General features: G+C 40.1%; 1 protein-coding gene across 2 annotated transcripts in view; it reads right to left on the minus strand.

Moving 5' to 3' along the window:
- LOC126365804 (mitogen-activated protein kinase p38b) overlaps positions 1-19,293 on the minus strand; it is a 110,795-nt gene that overhangs the window by 28,387 nt on the left and 63,115 nt on the right. The window contains exons 6-7 of one of the 2 annotated variants that reach the window (XM_050008385.1): positions 17,346-17,417; positions 8,430-8,509 (exon numbers count right to left, since the gene is read on the minus strand). In XM_050008385.1, coding sequence (XP_049864342.1) covers positions 8,430-8,509; positions 17,346-17,417 — 152 coding nt within the window. The remainder of the gene's footprint in view (positions 1-8,429; positions 8,510-17,345; positions 17,418-19,293) is intronic. The other variant, XM_050008386.1, reaches the window with a different exon arrangement.

The following is a 19,293-nucleotide window of genomic DNA, read 5'->3' on the forward strand; positions in this document are numbered from 1 at the left end:
AGGACAGGTGTACACTCGCACACACACACACACACACACACATATCCATCCGCACATACACAGACACAAGCAGACATATTTAAAGGCAAAGAGTTAAGGGCAGAGATGTCAGTCGAGGCGGAAGTACAGAGGCAAAGAAGTTGTTGAAAGACAGGTGAGGTATGAGCGGCGGCAACTTGAAATTAGCGGAGGTTGAGGCCTGGCGGATATCGAGAAGAGAGGATATACTGAAGGGCGAGTTCCCATCTCCGGAGTTCGGATAGGTTGGTGTTGGTGGGAAGTATCCAGATAACTCGGACGTTGTAACACTGTGCCAAGATGTGCTGGCCGTGCATCAAGGCATGTTTAGCCACAGGGTGATCCTCATTACCAACAAACACTGTCTGCCTGTGTCCATTCATGCGAATGGACAGTTTGTTGCTGGTCATTCCCACATAGAAAGCACAGTGCAGGCAGGTCAGTTGGTAAATCACGTGGGTGCTTTCACATGTGGCTCTCCCTTTGATCGTGTACACCTTCCGGGTTACAGGACTGGAGTAGGTGGTGGTGGGAGGGTGCATAGGACAGGTTTTACACCGGGGGCGGTTGCAAGGGTAGGAGCCAGAGGGTAGGGGAGGTGGTTTGGGGATTTCATAGGGATGAACCAAGAGGTTACGAAGGTTAGGTGGACGGCGGAAAGACACTCTTGGTGGAGTGGGGAGGATTTCATGAGGATGGATCTCATTTCGGGGCAGGATTTTAGGAAGTCGTATCCCTGCTGGAGAGCCACATTCAAGGTCTGATCCAGTCCCGGGAAGTATTCTGTTACATTGGGGCACTTTTGGGGTTCTTCTGTGAGAGGTTCTGGGTTTGAGGGGATGAGGAAGTGGCTCTGGTTATCTGCTTCTGTACTAGGTTGGGAGGGTAGTTGCGGGATGCGAAAGCTGTTTTCAGGTTGTTGGTGTAATGGTTGAGGGATTCAGGACTGGAGCAGATTCGTTTGCCACGAAGGCCTAGGCTGTAGGGAAGGGACCGTTTGATATGGAATGGGTGGCAGCTGTCATAATGGAGGTACTGTTGCTTGTTGGTGGGTTTGATGTGGACGGATGTGTGCAGCTGGCCATTGGACAGATGGAGGTCAACATCTAGGAAAGTGGCATGGGATTTGGAGTAGGACCAGGTGAATCTGATGGAACCAAAGGAGTTGAGGTTGGAGAGGAAATTCTGGAGTTGTTCTTCACTGTGAGTCCAGATCATGAAGATGTCATCAATAAATCTGTACCAAACTTTGGGTTGGCAGGCTTGGGTAACCAAGAAGGCTTCCTCTAAGCGACCCATAAATAGGTTGGCATACGAGGGGGCCATCCTGGTACCCATGGCTGTTCCCTTTAATTGTTGGTATGTCTGGCCTTCAAAAGTGAAGAAGTTGTGGGTCAGGATGAAGCTGGCCCTCCCCACTCCACCAAGAGTGTCTTTCCGCCGTCCACCTAACCTTCGTAACCTCTTGGTTCATCCCTATGAAATCCCCAAACCACCTCCCCTACCCTCTGGCTCCTACCCTTGCAACCGCCCCCGGTGTAAAACCTGTCCTATGCACCCTCCCACCACCACCTACTCCAGTCCTGTAACCCGGAAGGTGTACACGATCAAAGGGAGAGCCACATGTGAAAGCACCCACGTGATTTACCAACTGACCTGCCTGCACTGTGATGCTTTCTATGTGGGAATGACCAGCAACAAACTGTCCATTCGCATGAATGGACACAGGCAGACAGTGTTTGTTGGTAATGAGGATCACCCTGTGGCTAAACATGCCTTGATGCACGGCCAGCACATCTTGGCACAGTGTTACACCGTCCGAGTTATCTGGATACTTCCCACCAACACCAACCTATCCGAACTCCGGAGATGGGAACTCGCCCTTCAGTATATCCTCTCTTCTCGATATCCGCCAGGCCTCAACCTCCGCTAATTTCAAGTTGCCGCCGCTCATACCTCACCTGTCTTTCAACAACTTCTTTGCCTCTGTACTTCCGCCTCGACTGACATCTCTGCCCTTAACTCTTTGCCTTTAAATATGTCTGCTTGTGTCTGTGTATGTGCGGATGGATATGTGTGTGTGTGTGTGTGTGTGTGTGTGTGTGCGAGTGTACACCTGTCCTTTTTTTCCCCTAAGGGAAGTCTTTCCGCTCCCGGGATTGGAATGACTCCTTACCCTCTCCCTTAAAACCCACATCCTTTCATTTTTCCCTCTCCTTCCCTCTTTCCTGACGAAGCAACTGCCAGTTGCGAAAGCTCGTAATTCTGTGTGTGTGTGTTTGTGTGTTTTGTTCATGTGCCTGTCTGCCGGCGCTTTTCCCGCTTGGTAAGTCTTGGAATCTTTGTTTTATATATATATATATATATATATATATATATATATATATATATATATATACACACACAGACAGTACTATTAAATATGAAAGAGTCTGTTGATACAAGCATCTTGATGGATATTTTATTGGAGGATTGACGCTTGATAAAAGTGGGCTGTGTTAAACTTCTGGGCATATACCAGAAGATTGAAAAGAGTAAACTCAAAATTTATTTTTGAAGGTTTTTATCGAAAAGTTATAAATGAAGTAAGATATAATGGTGGTGATGATGCTCTTGCAGAAGACTTCATGTAAAGTTGACTTGTAAATATTTATGTTAAGACTTCACTACCCAAACAAATTACTGATAGGTAGTGAAGCAGTAAATAATATATGCTTCACTACCTATCAGTAATTTGTTTGGGTAGTGAAGTCTTAACATAAATATTTACAAGTCAGCTTTACATGAAGTCTTCTGCAAGAGCATCATCACCACCATTATATCTTACTTCATTTATAACTTTTCGATAAAAAAATTTTGAGTTTACTCTTTTCACTCTTCTGGTATATGCCCAGGAGTTTAACACAGCCCACTTTTATCAAGTGTCAATAAAATATCCATCAAGCTGCTTGTATCAACCGACTCTTTCATATTTAATAGTACTGTGTGAAATTTTAACAACTTTTTTGCCCTTAAAAGATTTTGGACTTTGGCCATTTACTTCCTAAAAATCAATAAAATGATAGCAAATGTCTACTGGTACACAATGGCTCCCAATCCAATTACTGTTAATCTGTCCATATTTATCATGAAAGCAAAACAGCACACTTTGTTGTGCATCGCATCTCCCCTTAGATTGCCTCTACAAACATTTGCCGTTCAATCTTACACAGGCCAAACAAAAATCCTTAAACAATTCACAGAAGATATACTCCATGAACAATTGTACTGATGCTACACTCACTATGAATTTTACATCTTAAAATTCTCATTCTTATTCAATCATACTCTGAATTTACTCCTCAAATGTTTTAAAAATAGTTTGGAATCAGTAGAACTTTTCTACAGTGCTTGCACTCTTTGCTGGGCACTTTCTGAAAGTCATAAGTAATTGTCCCCTGCCTCTCACTTCTTTGATGCTTCATACCTCATTTTATCACAAAGGACCATGCCCATGCTTCTGTAAATCAACTGCCACAGCTAAATACATGTCATCAAAGACTGGTGGCCTCTGAGGCAATACTGACCCTGCAATTTATATTACAAGGAAAGAAGGGTGGGGTTGACTTTATGAAATCAGGTATCACATCCTGCAGGCTTTCACCTTGGTGGGCCCTCATTCAGGAGTAATTGATGAAAAAGAATTTCTGAATGTCTTATGATCTTCTACAGCCTTTAAAACAGCACTGAATTAGAGGAAGGTGCCATAGCGTAGTGGTTAAGTTACTGTATTGATGAAGATGGTGGGTTGGAAACCTGTTGAGTACAATATCTACTTTTTATATCCTTATCAAAAGAACTGCAATCATTATTTTTATTTAATGAATTGGTTTAAATACAATTTTTTCATTGCTCATTCTTTACCATATTCTTTTAATAATCCTATTAACTTTGTTTCTTTTTATTTCCCTTTATTTTCTTCATTTGAATTTTTGTCCAAGTGATCCTAAATATTTTTATTTAGCTATCGTCAGTCTGTCCCCTATGTTATTCAATCTGTATACTGAGCAGCAAGCAGGAAAGGAAACCAAGAAGAAATTTGGAAAGGGAATTAAAGTTCAGGGAAAAGAAATAAAAACTCTTCAGTTTTGCTGACAAAATTGCAATGGTCAGAGGATTTTGAGCAGCAGCTGAACAGAATGGATAGTGTCTTGACAAGATATTACATTAGGTTGGTGCATAAGTTCATAACACCTTTTCTTATGTTTAATAAACACAACAGATACACATAAGAGAGACTTTAAGTCATCGATAATATATTCTCCTCCACTTTTTACATCAGTCTACTAATGCTGGGGTAACTTTTTGATTCCATGACTGTAGAAATCACTTGGTTTCGAGGCGGAGAACTCACCGAGTTTGGAACATATTTTGACCCAGAAAGGAAGTTCCTTTAAGGTTGTTTGATAGAGAATGGAAAAGTCGCAGATCTGAAGGCACAAGAGCAGGTGGATAAGGTGGGTACAGAATGACTTCCCAACCCGACTCCTGTATAGTGTTTTTTGTTAGTCTAGCAGATAAATGTCAGCAGTGATGATTACACTCTGGGGAAGCAATTTCTAGGACACCACACCATCGCTGTTCAATCAGATGCATAAAATTATATTTTGGGGATGCAGGAAGGTCTCTGATGGGGAATTGCTGCTTTGTTTGGGCTCAATCATTCCTCTCTTTTCCTTATGTTAGCATAAAGACACCAGTAATGATACAGGATAGGAATGGTCAGTGTTGTTTGTAAGCCAACTGATGAGCAAGCAGAGCTGCACATATGACCATCCACTGATTTTTGCAATTTTGGCTTAGTGCATGTGATACTCATACACCCAGTTATCGAACCTTCCCCATTGCATGCAAATGTCACATGATGGAATGGTGACAGTTCATCACATTCACCAGTTCTTGAGCACACTGATGTGGAGTGTTGTGGATTAATGTGTTTAAAGCTCTTCATCCTACCCCAAATGTCTTCTGAATGTGGAGAGTCACTATTGCCAAAACAATCCTCCTTAAAACATTTTTTTTGCTATGCCTTGTCCAATGAAATTATCTCAATATACCGTGCAAATGTGTCTGACTGCCTCCATGCTGTCAGCCCTCTATTGAACTCAAATGGAAGAATAGTTCCAATTCTCCATTTGGCACTCCATTTTCTAGCATCTACTGCTCCACCCATTATCCCTATGTGACAAAATGAGTATATGTAAACTGAAATAGCAGCAGTGAACCACAAATAAAAAATTACAATTGATAAATGAACCATATCAACCGGAATACCAACATGCAAAACAAAAACACTACCAACTTATGCACTAATCTATTAAGATGAACACTAACAAAAGTGAAACAAGGGTAATGCAATGTAGTCAAATTAAATCAGGCACTGCTGAGGGATTTAAATTAGAAAATGAGACAATAAATGTAACAGATGAGTTTTGCTATTTGAACAGCAAAATAACTGATGATGGCTGAAGTAGAAAGATCATAAAATGCAAATTGGCATTAGCATGAAAAACATTTATGTTAAGAGAAAATTGTTAACAGTGAATGAAAGTTTAAGTGTTAGAAAGTTTCTGAATTTACTTGTCTGGAATGTAGTCTTGTACAGAAGTAAAAACTGGATTATAATTAGATCAGACAAGACGGCAATACAGGCTTTGAAACTTGGTGCTATAGAAAAATGCTGAAGAATACATGGGTAGATTGTGTAACTAATAAGAAAGTACTAAATAAAATTGGAGAAAAAGCAATTACAATGGAATAAATACCCCTAGCTGCATACAGGCATTGATATAAGTCAACGGGGACAGTTGAAAATGTGTGCCCCGACCGGGACTTGAACCCAGGATCTCCTCTCTATCCATCTGAGCCACCAAGGACACAGAGGATCGTGCAACTGCAGGGACTTATCTCCGACATGCCTCCTGTGAGACCCACATTCCCAACTTATTGTCCCACACTATATTCATAGTGCCCCTGCCCTGCCACACACACACCTCCGCACCCCCACATCACAGTGTCAGCTGGACACACAATCCTGTGATTGCCATTCGACAGATGGGGGTTACACTGGGTGGTGTGGTTAAGAGGGGAGAGGAACAGGGGTAGGAACAGGAGAGGAAGAAGTATGGGCTAGACATGTAAGGCACTTGTGACAGAGCCTGGAGCAGAGTTATGCAGGATGAAGGTGATTTGAAATGGGAGGGAGTAATATAACAGAGGAAGGGGGAAATTGGGTGGAGGGTATAGGGACAGTGGGTTAATGGAGACTGAGGCCAGGAGGATTATGGACGTGAATGACGTGTTGTAAGATAACTCCCATCTGCGTAGTTTAGAAAAGCTGGTGGTGGGGGAAGGATCCAGATGGCTTGAGTTGTGGAGCAGTTATTGAAATCTAGTATGTTGTGTTCAGCTACATCTCATACCACAGGTAGTCAGCATTGTTTTTGGCCACAGTTTGGCAGTGGCCATTGATTCTGGTGGACAGATGGCTCATTATCATACCACATCAAATGCTGTGCTGTGATTGGGTGGTTGCTTTTACTGGTGGCCCTACTTCTGATGGGTTGGATAAGCCCTTGACAAAACTGGAGTAGAAAGTGTCGGGTAAGTGGTTTGGGCAGGCCTTGCACCTAGGTCTTCCCCAAGAATATGATGCCTTTAGCAAGGGGTTTGGATTGGGACTGGCGTAGGGATCGACCAGGATGCTGTGTATGTTGGGCAGGTGACGGAATACAGCTTTAGGAAGAGTGGGAAAGATCTTGGGTAGGGTGCCTCTCATTTCAAGGTATGAAGATAGATAATCAAAGCACTGCCAAAGAATATGGTTCAGTTGTTTCAGTTCAGGGTGATACTGGGTAACAAAGGGGCACTGCTTTCTAGTTGATTCTTGGGGGTGGTGGTAGGATTAGGGGTGTGTGAGCATACAGCATGAAAAATTCATTTGTGGACTAGGTTTGGGGGTCAGTGCCCATCTATGAAGGCCCTCTTGAGACCTTCAGCGTACTGAGGAATGGACTTCTTGTTGCTGCATATATGCCATCCAAGAGCGTCAAGGCTGCTCGGGAGGAATTACTTCGTGTGGTAGGGATGATAGCTGTCGAAATGCACGTCCTGTTGGTGGTTAGTGGATGTATTATGGACAAATGTGTGAATGAAGACATCAGAGACGTGGAGGTCCCTAGGAAAGCGGCACACTGAGCTGAACAGGACCACATGAAGCTGATTGGAGAGAAGTTGTTGAGGTTGTGGAGAAACAAGGACAGAGTGTCTAGTCCCTGAGTCCAGATCTTGAAGATATCATCAATGAACCTGAACCAGACAAGGGGTTTGGAGTTTTGGGAAACTAGGAAGATTTCCTCTAAAGCCAGAAAAAAGGTTGGAGTAGCACGGTGTCATGTCGGTGCGCATGGCTCTGCCACAGATATAGCTGGTAAGGTGAATGAGGTAGTGGGCTTGGTGTCTGAAGGACAGTGGGTGAGATAGTGTTTGATAGTGGCAACACCATGGGCACGAGGGATGTTGGTGTATAGGGTGATGAAAAGAGATCCAGGAGGTAAAGGGGTGGGGACGGCGGAGAGATGGTGAAGAAAGTGGTCAGTTATGTTTGATGCGTGAGGCTACATTTGGTGCAATTGCTTCGATGTGTTGATCATGAAGAGCAGAAATTCTTTCTGCAGGACCACAATAATCAGCTACAAAGGGGCCTCCAGGACTGTTGGGTTTATCAATTTTGAGGAGCATGTTGGGTTTGGTGTATGGGGTGATGAGGCAGATGGACTTGGGGGAGAAGCTCTGTGATGAGTCTGGCAATTTCAGAAGGGACTGGAAGTTATGTTAGACTTCTGGGATGGGATCATTGTGACAGAGCTTGTAGCTGGAGGAGTCAGACAGTTGGCAGAAGCCTTCTGTCAGATAGTCACTGTAATTCATCACGACAGTGGTGGAGTCTTTGGCTGCAGGGAGGATGATTAGGCCAGCATCTGTTTTGAGACTGTGTATGTCTGTCCTTTCTTTTGCTCAAAGGTTAGTGTTCATCACAAGGAACCGTGGGAACACTTCTGCTATTCGGTGAGTGGTCTCCCTTACTCCTGAATTATTTACATTCCACTAGAACTTTCTTACTATAGTAATCACTTAGACTGTTCTTGCCTTTACAGTATGAGACCGCACTAATCATATTAGTTACAGAGAAATCACAACCATCGTCTGATGGATTTGCCGTGGTAACATATAGCTGTTATGTGTTAAATATTATATTTATGATACAAATTGGTGTCAAAAGACTGAACACGGAACAGATTCAGCAAAGACAAAAGAAATAGGTTCACATAAAGCAAGCAAGGTATCGTTCAATCATGTCTCTCAGAACTTACCGATTCACTGGAAATTTTGTTCATAAACTCATCACAAGGGGTTCCAAGTATCTCCATAATAAGATTTAACTGATGGATATCTAAGAAGTGCTAAGGGTACCTCAAAGAAATGGTGCAGTATAAGTCATGCTTAAACAAATTCATATAAGTGCGGAAAAAATAATACTACAAATATACACAAATAAAAATGGACTGGATTCACTACTAGAAATATGAAAACGCTACAAAGCAAACTATAACATAGTTTTAATGAAAAAAAGCATTCAAGCTATTTTGAAATTTATTGAATATGTTATTGATGTATTATGAAATACAGTTCTGCCCACTCCAGGGAGCTATGAGTGCCTACATTGTGCTATCTATCCAACAGTCCATATCTACAATGAAATTTGACTATCATATTCATTACATTGTCCACTACAAAACCTCTAAAAACTGGGCAACACAAAAAAAATGTTTACGCTTTAAAATGTGTAACAACATCCCTAACATGTATTAAAACTAGCATGAAAATGTTCTACAGCGTAGTCCACACTTATATGAACATCAGTGTCATATGTGCCAAAGCATTAAAGCAATGTTATACAAAAATGAATCAACATGCTTGTAAGTAACAAAACCAATGATAAGCGAAAACACCTATAGACTGTAAATCCATCAATAGCATGCTGAATTATTTTTATAGCAGTAAAATGAGAACCATCACATCCACTGAATCTGTATTATTTAACTTCATCAAGATCAGTACAGAATTCTTCATCTATATTCTAAGATTTTGCTGAATGATGGTCAGAATTCTTGCTGCATAGATCGTGATAAACTTTATCTTTAATTCAACAAGTTGACACATGCAAAATTCATTTTCACACACTAACACACACAACATCACACCTCCACCACTCTTATTGCCAGCAGTATAAGGGCAGATTATTAAATTACATTGTAATGTTAGATGATGCCAAGAAGAGCCAGAAATAGCTATCGCTAAGTTTAAAACTCTGTAAGAATTGCTTCACAATATGTTAGCCATATGACAGTCTTCTAGTTCTCATTCACATTGTATAATTAAAGTTTTCTGCAGTGTAGCACCTGCTATGTAATTAAGTATAATAAAGTAAATCTGTGTGTGTCCCACAGTTCATAGTTACTGGAGTACAACGTCGAAATATACCAACGCCAGATAAAAAAAAAAAAAAAAAAAAAAAAAAAAAAAAAAAAAAAAAAAAAAAAAAAAAAAACTTTTGCTGAGGGTTCACAGAACAGTATCTGTGGAAACAAAGAGATTCTAATAATAAGAAACAGATAAGTTCATCACATATGTTAATGATACATCAGTCCATTTCCTTTGGCATATCGTGCATGTAGCTGAGCACATTTACATTTCCTACAATTGTTTGTAATGAGCCACTTATGGTCACTATTGTTTGCCTCAATACAGTTCCGTCTATTATGTCCACAAGCAAAAAAATAACCTACAATGCAATGTCAGCATGCATTTTGTTGTTATGAAGCAGCCACTTTGTGACACGCAATTATTATTCTTCTTACAACAGGTATCAACAGAGAGGTGTACTTCAAAAGTTGGCATGTCCTTTTATTTATTTTTTTTGCAGAGAGACAATACATTGCAACCTATTTTTCAGTTCTGCTCAATTGTTTGGGATCTGTACCAGGCCACATTAAAGCAAGAAATTAAGAAATTCAGAGGCGAGCTGCTAAGTTTGTTACTGCTAGGTTTTAACAACACATGTTACTGAGATGCTTCAGGAACTCAAATGGAAATCCCTAGCGAGAAGGCAACATTCTTTTTGAGGAATGTTACTGAGAAATTTCACAAACTGGCATCTGAAGCTGACTGCAGAATGATTCTGTTGCCTCCTACATTCACTGCACAAAAGGACCATGAAGATATGATCTGAAAAACTGGGATTCATGTGGAGGCATACAGACAATCATTTTTCCCTCATTCTATTTGTGAGTGGAACACGAAATCAAATGACTAGTAGTGGTTCGGGATACCCTCCATCACATACCATAAGGGGGAATGCAGAGTATCGACGTGGACGCAGATGAACAGACTCAAGTATGTATGCAAGATTTCTATGCTCATGTAGCTTCCAGTAATTACATTTACACACTTATGTCCTATTGGCATGCATCCTAAATGAAACAAGACACTATGTGTACATTATTAAAAATTAAGTGGACTTATCAGTTTTGAAGTAACATATTTTTGGCACCTTTTCCACAGGTTTTATGGAAAATTTAAAAATGTATTTTCACTGTAAAGTTAACAATTCTTCAAAATGTAAAAAAGTCTTTTTTTTAAGAACATGGAATTTTAATTCATGTATATTAATTACTAAGGGAATGAGATGATATCACACAGCAGTGATATTACACTGTCAATTTTTACACCGATCAGCCAGAACATTATGACCACCTGCCTAATAGCTGGTATATCCACTTTTGGCACAGATAACAGTGGTGACACATCATGGCATGGAAGCAATGAGACCTTGGTAGGCCACAGGAGGAAGTTGGCACCAAATCTGCACATACAAATAACCCAATTCCCATAAATTCCAAGGAGGGATTTGGGGGAGGGGGGGTGCAATGAGCTCTGATGCCATGTTCAATCACATCCAAGATGTGCTTGATCAGGTTCAGATCTCTTGAGTTTGAGGGGTGGTGGGGGCGAGGCAGCACACCATTTGGAACTCTCCACTGTGTTCCTCAAACCTCTCCATCACACTCCTGGCCTTGTAAAATGGCGCATTATCTTGTTGCAAAATGTCACTGCCATTAGGTAACATAATTGTTATGAAGGAGATGCCCACATAATGAAGCCTTCGCCAGCTTGTCTCCATCCTGTAGCAAAGGTGTCAAGGATCTGTTCCCCTGGAAGTGATGGATTCACATCATTGGCATGATGAAGGAAGTATCAGGATTCATCACACTGTGCAACGTTCTGCCACTGCACCAATGCCGATGGCTACACGCCCATTTAAGTTGTAGTTGCTGAGGTCATGGTGTTAACATAGGCACACGCCTGGGTCGTTGGCTGCGGAGGCCCGTCATTAGGAGTGTTCAGTGCACTGTGTGGACAGGCACATGTCTACTCTGCCCAGCATTAAAGTCTGATGTTAGATGCACCACAGTTCGCTGCCTGTCCTGTTTTACCATTCTGCCCAGCCTACCATGTCCGAACCTATAACGATGGATGGTTACTCGACCCAGATCTGGACATGGTTTCATCTTGGTTTTGCCATGTGTTGAAGACCCCCACCACAACACCCCTGGAACACCTGACAAGTCATACAGTTTCTGAAATCTCATCCCAAGCCTCCTGTCCATCACAAGCTGCCCTCGGTCATAGACAGATCACGCGCCTTCTCCATTCTATACACGGACAACACACTCACTGATACAACAAGCGTTGTGCGTGTGTCTGACTAGCAATCATTCCTCGCCAGGTGACACTGCTATTGCCTGGATGGGTATATATATAGGTCAGTGCTCATGAGGTTCTGGCTGAACAGTGTATATGTGTTATTATAAGATAATAGTATCTGTCTGGCATGTAGCTGTAAACCTCAAACTCCTTAGTACTCATCACCGACTACAGCTTCTTAATAATACTGTTAAATGTTAGTGGCTTCAAACAAGTGAGTAAGCACAACACATTCAGAATATCTAAAAATTGCACAACTGATAACAAATTTTCATTTTGATATTTGATACAATGTGTCTTGAAGATGACATCTTTTACTGCTTCCCCCACCCCAGCCCACAGGTACAAGTGGTAATCATAAATTTCTCACTACTACCTAAAAGAAAACTGAGTTAATTAATCAATTTATTGTCTGTTTGTGGGCACATGGCAGCAGCCCTGATACAGACTGGAATCCTTGCACTACATTAATATAGCATGCTGCCAAGAGCAGCCAAATCAAAATTCGGCAGTCTATTGGTAGTGTGGAGTACTGTGCAGTAATTCATTTCCACTGCTGATGAAAATTAATTACCACAAAATACTATGCATTATCGATGTTTTGAGTGTTCTAGCAGCTTGCTGCAATATTATGGTATGAGGATTTCAATTTTTCTTGTCCTTGTTGAAAAGGTGCTTCCTGATATTCCAAAACCAACATTTGTTACGATAATGAGGCTATTTCTTTCAAAGTCTGACCACTTCCACTGCAGATTTTCTGTAAACACACACACACACACACACACACACACACACACACACACACACACACACACACACACAAACCACAGAGAGTGCATGTTGCATTCAGTAACAGGTTCTTATAAGATTCCTTAACAAATTATACAGATACTTTTCTGCTTAATATCAAGGTTGTTACTTTTCTTGTAGGGAACAGACTTTGCTTTCGTAAGTTGCTGCGGTAATTTAATTTTCTACTTTTCATATCTGTTAGTGAAACTACAGCTTATAGTTGCACAGACAGGTTTTAAATACCTTTAATAACTGTAAAGCAACTACAGCCAGAAAATTAAGAACTTTATACTGCTCAATTATTGTAACGCAGTGTTAGAGCATTAGAAATGGAGATCTTTACATAACTTATATCATTGGTTGTGTAATGCCACAACTAATATTTTATATGAAATATGCAAAACGTACAAATTGCATGCTGATACAACAAATGCAACATTTTACAACAATTAAAATGGAGCTTCATACACAAGCCAAGGAACAACAGTGCAAACAAGGATTTATTTTTCTCTCACTGCATCAATGAATAAATAGAACAGGAAGGGCATATTCTAACCTTAAGTTGTCTATTAAAATTCTGGTGTACATGATTATCTTTGCCGTGATGTAGCATTATGACTTGTGCCAGAATTTAAATAATAATTGCTATTTGTAAATATTTTCCTTTCCTCTAAAAACAAACATACTGGAAACGTACCTACTGAAGTTTCAGTTGCATACAAACAAACAGATCATCACCTGCATTCAAGCCCATGAACTATTAAATCTTAAAATATGTAATTTTCTGAAAAATACTCAATCTGAGGTATACAAAAATATCACCTCCAACGCACTAAACACCTGCAACTCCACTATTAATAAGAACAAAAAGGGGAGGGTGTTAAGAGTAACCTTTACTTACTGAAATGAGGAAAATAGTATACATTAAATAGCCAACATTTCATTCCACACTTAGACAGTACACAACAGAATGTACAATGGCATCAACAATTATGTAGCAGTACGCACTTTTTAAATATAGTTAAATTTATACTACGATAATACACCCACTCTGAGAAAACCAGTTTGTAAATGTTCATCATTCAATAGCATTCTCCTAAAAGCAAAAGGGAAATACAAAGACACACTAAATTTACTGCTCAAAACTTTTTTTCTGACTCTTGATGAAGCTATGTAACTGCCTTTGACACTGTTAGCTTAAGAACTGAGCTCCTTACGGGTAACAATCACTTATCAGGAGTGAAATTAGTATTATTATACTTACCATGCATACCACACTCTCTCTCTTTATGCAGGGAATTCAAACTGCCAAATTTTCCAAATCAGCACAATGCAGAAATTACGAACAAGAAGCACAGTTTTAGAAATACTGTATCCAACGTACTTAAAAAATTGAAAGAAGCTGGCACTGGAATACAAATTTGCATAATGAGCAAATGATATTACTGAAAATGCACTGATATGCAAACGATGCTTACTCCATTTTCAAGAAGAAATGCCACATTAGGCTAATTGGTCTTTTGACGCAGAAATCTTGTATGGTAATTTAAGTTGAAAGTTATTCGTTCAAATACTTCAAGGGGTTCTTTCTCACAAGTACATTAGTCTTTCAATTAACTCAATAGAACATAAATTTTGTTTAAACATCAAAATCTATTTTTTATCCTCCTGTAATCATTCAAAAGAGTTAGTGTTACACTTCCTGCTGGTTCCATTGTTTTTGTAGTAACCTTGTGTTCTATTTTTTTCTTTCTAAGAAATTTTACTGAGGCTTTTCCTTGATACTCTCGTTATCTTAAATTGATCTCATCAGTCACATAACTGTGTAATTGCAGTGAAGAACATGGATGAATAGTATTTTCTTAGAATCTGCCAACCAAGAAATAAAGGAAGATTGCAATTTAACATCCTGTCAACAACAAGGTCAATGAGACATAGTGTGGGCTACGATTTGGGAAGGATGGCAAAGGAAATGGCTGTGTCCTTTCCAAAGGAGCTGTCTAGGTATTTTCTTTTAGCAATATAAGGAAACCACAGTGAGCCTAAATCTGGCCATCCAAATGGGAATCTGAACTGCTGTCCTCCTGAGTGCAAGACAGTGTCTTGTCACTAAGTCATCTGGCTCGGTGCTTACCATGGGTCCATAAAAAATACATCAAGTTGACTGAGGTAACCAATCCTGGTAATTGTCTCAACAGGTGAAATTCAACCTCAAACCCTCTGCAGGAACCTACAGAAGTTGTAGAAGCTGCAGTCACACATAAATCTGCTCACTCTACTTTTCCAGATGCTGGTAGATAGTAAAACTAGAGCTGAATGCACGTTTCCTAATTTCTCTAAACCAAATTAAATGGTTCCACAATGTCACAAAGTGAACACAAAATGATTTTTATAGAATTCATACCAGAGAAAAGACTAGATTCAATATGTTCTAACCGAAGGAAAATAGTATATCGTTCTGAACAAGGAGACCTATCAAAGGCAAAACTAGTAAAATACTAAGCACCAGAAAATATGCTCAGAAAATCACTGTTTTTGTTATGTAGGACTTTTACATTTGTTTCGATATAAAATCTCTTGTTTTACACAAACTAGTTTCAGCAACTAGTTTCAGTATGATCTTTGAGTCATCAAGAGGTTTTCAATTGTTTTCCTTCACCTTTCCCCATTTATCACTAAACCATTTAAAAAGCTTGTGTTTCATGATACAGAATCCCATGTAATTTAGTTTCGTTGGTTGGTGAATAGTCAGTATCTCCACTAAGATGTAATTTTGCTTTTGTCGACACGTTCACAAACATAAATGTGTGACTGACTATCCATCACAGCAGCAGCATCAACATCTAAGCATTTTGCAACATAGTAGACAAATCAATAACAACATGTTCTATCGGCCCAGATAACGCAGACAATTCACAATGTCTGTAACAGACTTGGCCTGTTGTACAGTGTGTGTCGACGAATTCTAGCGAATGAACTGAACATCAAATGAATTGCAGAGGAGTTTGTCCTGTGCGTTCTCAGCATTGACCAATGAAACCACAAAATTCAGACGTGCTCTGAGCTGCAGTAAGATGAATCTCGGGTCTACAGTTATGACCCTGAAACGAAGCAGCAATCTTCACAACAGAAAACGACATCATCTCCAAGACCGAGAGAAGCTTGATGAGTTGACAGCAACATAGAGTCAATGCTGACCTTTCAACATTCAGGTAATAGGGCTTAAGGAGTTTGTTCCATCTGATCACACCGCCAATGGGTAGTTTCACTGCACAATTTTGAAGTGACTGAGGGAAAATGTTTGGCACAAATGGCTAGAGTTGTGGAAAAAGAAAGACTGGTTAGTGCATCATGACAATGCACACCTCGCTTGTTTAGAACGAATTCCTGGTCAGAAACAACATGGCACCAGTCCCCATTGCCCCCTCCTCACCAGATCTAGCCCCGTGCCACTTCTACCTGTTCCCGATGCTGAAAATTACATTAAAAGGGTTATGTTTTGACTCAATTGAAGACCTCCAAGTGGAATCGCAATGGGTTCTGAATATCTTTCATCCTGTAGGCTTCCAGGAGTGCTTCCAAAAATGAGAACACCACTTGGATCATTGCATACATGGCCATGGTTACTAATTTGAACATGGCGGAGGAAATTAGGATGTAAGAACAGTTTTCCGATTTTTACAATGAAATTCTCAGATATTTTGTGTAGCACCTCATACATAACACAAAGAGTCTCAACAAAATTGAAGGGGTGAAAAGATGCTGCACTCTAACTCCACCATACTGGTTAGGCCTTAAGAGATACATATGGTTTCATAACAATAATGGAAAATCACATAAAATAAGGGAAATGCAACCATTCACCTACAGCAGACTGGTATGGGACACACAGATGCACATGACAACAAATAGTATTCACACTAACTTCAAGCTCTTGCTTTTTTTCTAGCAAAAGTGTACACACACACACACACACACACACACACACACACACACACACAAGCATGCAACCAATCTGTCCACTATAGGAGCATGGTGCCTTACCCTTATTTTATGAGTTTACATTCGGTACTACTAGTCTGCATGGATTTAAGACTGAATCACCACGTAAGTCAGGGTCAGAGTTGCTGAAACAATTCTTATAAAAATATACTAAAATGACATTGCTTAGAATCCTATTGCTCAATCAAATATTGAATCTTTAGTATTATTGCCCCATCTGTGTTCTTCCAGTGTTAACACAAGAGAGGAAGTTCAATGAAGACCAACATCATTTGCCTCAAGATAGAGTAGTGTACAATAATAGATGCTGCCTCAACATATGTCAAATATGTTCAAAATAAGTGAAACCCACTCTTGAAATTCTAAAGCTGCTCCTTCTGTCAGTGACAGAAAGTACCATTGATCTATGTCTTATATCGAAAGAAATATTTCAGTGGTAAAATGATAGAGAGTGTAGATCAAATGTTCATAATTCACTATTATAAGACACAAAGTTCAGTACGGCACATAGGAATGGCAGCCCAGTTTTCATAAACTGGCATCAGTTGGAATTACAGTTTCTTTGTTTCATTTACAACATAAACGTTTGCAATGATAAGGTACATTTTTACAATAAATGATATTGCTCAGAGCATAAACTAAATCAAGAACTTTTTGGTAAAGGATACGATCTGTTCCTGGAAATAATGTCCTTCCTGTCAGCAACTCTGCCATTATACAGCCAACAGACCAGATATCAACTGTTAAGATAAATATCATCATTACATTTACAAACTTTCTAATATATCAAAAAATAATAAATTTTTGAAAATAAAATATGATTCAATTGATAAAATACTCACAAAGTGGTGGCAGGAGAATACACAAATAAAAGAACTGTGCAAGGTTTTGCAGCCACTAGTTCCTCCTCCTGGCAAAATTGAAGGGGAAAGAAGAGGTAGGAAGGGAAGGAGTGGTGAGGTTTAAGGAATGGGGATAGTTCAGAAAAATTGCCCAGAACCCTGGCTCAGGGAAAACTTATCGGACGGGATGAAAAGGAAACACTGATAGTAATTGTGCTGGATGAGATTTGAAAAATAGGGCAATAAGCAAGACAAGTTACTGACAAAACATCATGCAAGAGTTAATAAAAATGGAAAGCTAAGCGGATCATATGTGGTAGAGGTGGGGGTGAGGGAAAAAAGAAAAGCATAAAATAAAAGGTATAGAATGCTGAAAGTGAATGATGAAAGGAATATTTGCTGAGAAACAATTCTGAGGCTGAAGAAATTTAATAATAATAATAATAATAATAATAATAATAATAATAATAATGTAAATTAAGGCCATTTGTGTGGCAAGAACCATTGACATTTGTAATGCCAGTTCCCATCTGTGGAGTTCTGAGAAACTGGTGTCTGGGAGAAGAATCCAGATGGTATGTGTGTTGAAACAGGCACCTAGGTTTTGGCTGTCATGTTGTAGAGCATATTCTGGAAATCCCATATGTTGCCAGTGTACACCTTCTGTCAATGCCCATTTATCCTAACTAATAACTTGATGGTAGTCTTACCAGTACAGAAGGCTGAACAGCATTTACGTAACAGCTGGTACATGACGAATGTCATTTCACAATTGGCTTTCCCTTCGATAATATATTTTCTGCCCGTTGCAGGACTGGTATAGATCGTGGTAGGAGGGTGCATAGGGCAAGCTTACAGCAGTGTGGACCACAGAGAAAAGGCATGGGTGCAATAGGAGCACAGGCTCTGAACAGGATAATGTGGAGATGGGGGGGGGGGGGGGAGAGGGGGGGCAAAAAGCTATTCTAGGTGTGGTGGGAAAAATGCCTGATAGAATGGACCTCATTTCAGGGCATGATTTTCGGAAGTCATAACCTTGTTGAAGTAGTTGACTAATAGATTCAAGACCAGGATAAAACTGAGTGACAAGACGTGCATTCCCATGTTGTTTTTTGATGGTATCAGCATTACCTGGACTGGATGTAATGGCGTGGGAAATCTGCCTTTCAATTAAGCCAGTGGGATAATCATCTGACATGTAAAGGATGGCAACAGTCAAAATGTAAGTACTGTTGTTTGTGTGTAGGTTTAATTTGAAGAGAAGCGTGTAGCTGACACTTGGCGCAGATGAGGTCAACATCAAGGAAAGTGGGATGGGATTCAGAACAGGATCTTGCGAAATTTAATTGTGAGAATGTATTAGGAGATTCCAATAATTGTAAAAGGGTTAGCCTCACCATGAGTCCATGTGGCAAAGATGTCCTCAATGTATCTATACCAAACCTAGGGCTGCAGGCTTAAGAATCTCAGGAAAGGCCCCTCCAAGTGACCATTTTAAGGTTGGAATAGGAAGGATCATCATGGTTACGATGGCTGTGCCCTTAATTTGTTTGTAAGTCTGCCCCTCAAGAGTAAAGTAGTTGCTGGTAAGTATAAAGTTGATTAAGGTGAGCAGAGAGAACATCATAGGTTTGAAATAAGATGGGCAATGGATGAGGTAATGTTCATCAGCAGACTGACCACATACATGGGGGGATGTTGGAACAGAGAGAGGAATGTGTGTGGTGGGAGTGTGTGGGTGGGCACAGATTTTGGATGATCTCGGAAATAGTTA

The sequence above is a fragment of the Schistocerca gregaria genome, chromosome 4 (genome assembly GCF_023897955.1).
Source record: "Schistocerca gregaria isolate iqSchGreg1 chromosome 4, iqSchGreg1.2, whole genome shotgun sequence".
In the NCBI taxonomy this organism is placed as follows: Eukaryota; Metazoa; Arthropoda; class Insecta; order Orthoptera; family Acrididae; genus Schistocerca; species Schistocerca gregaria.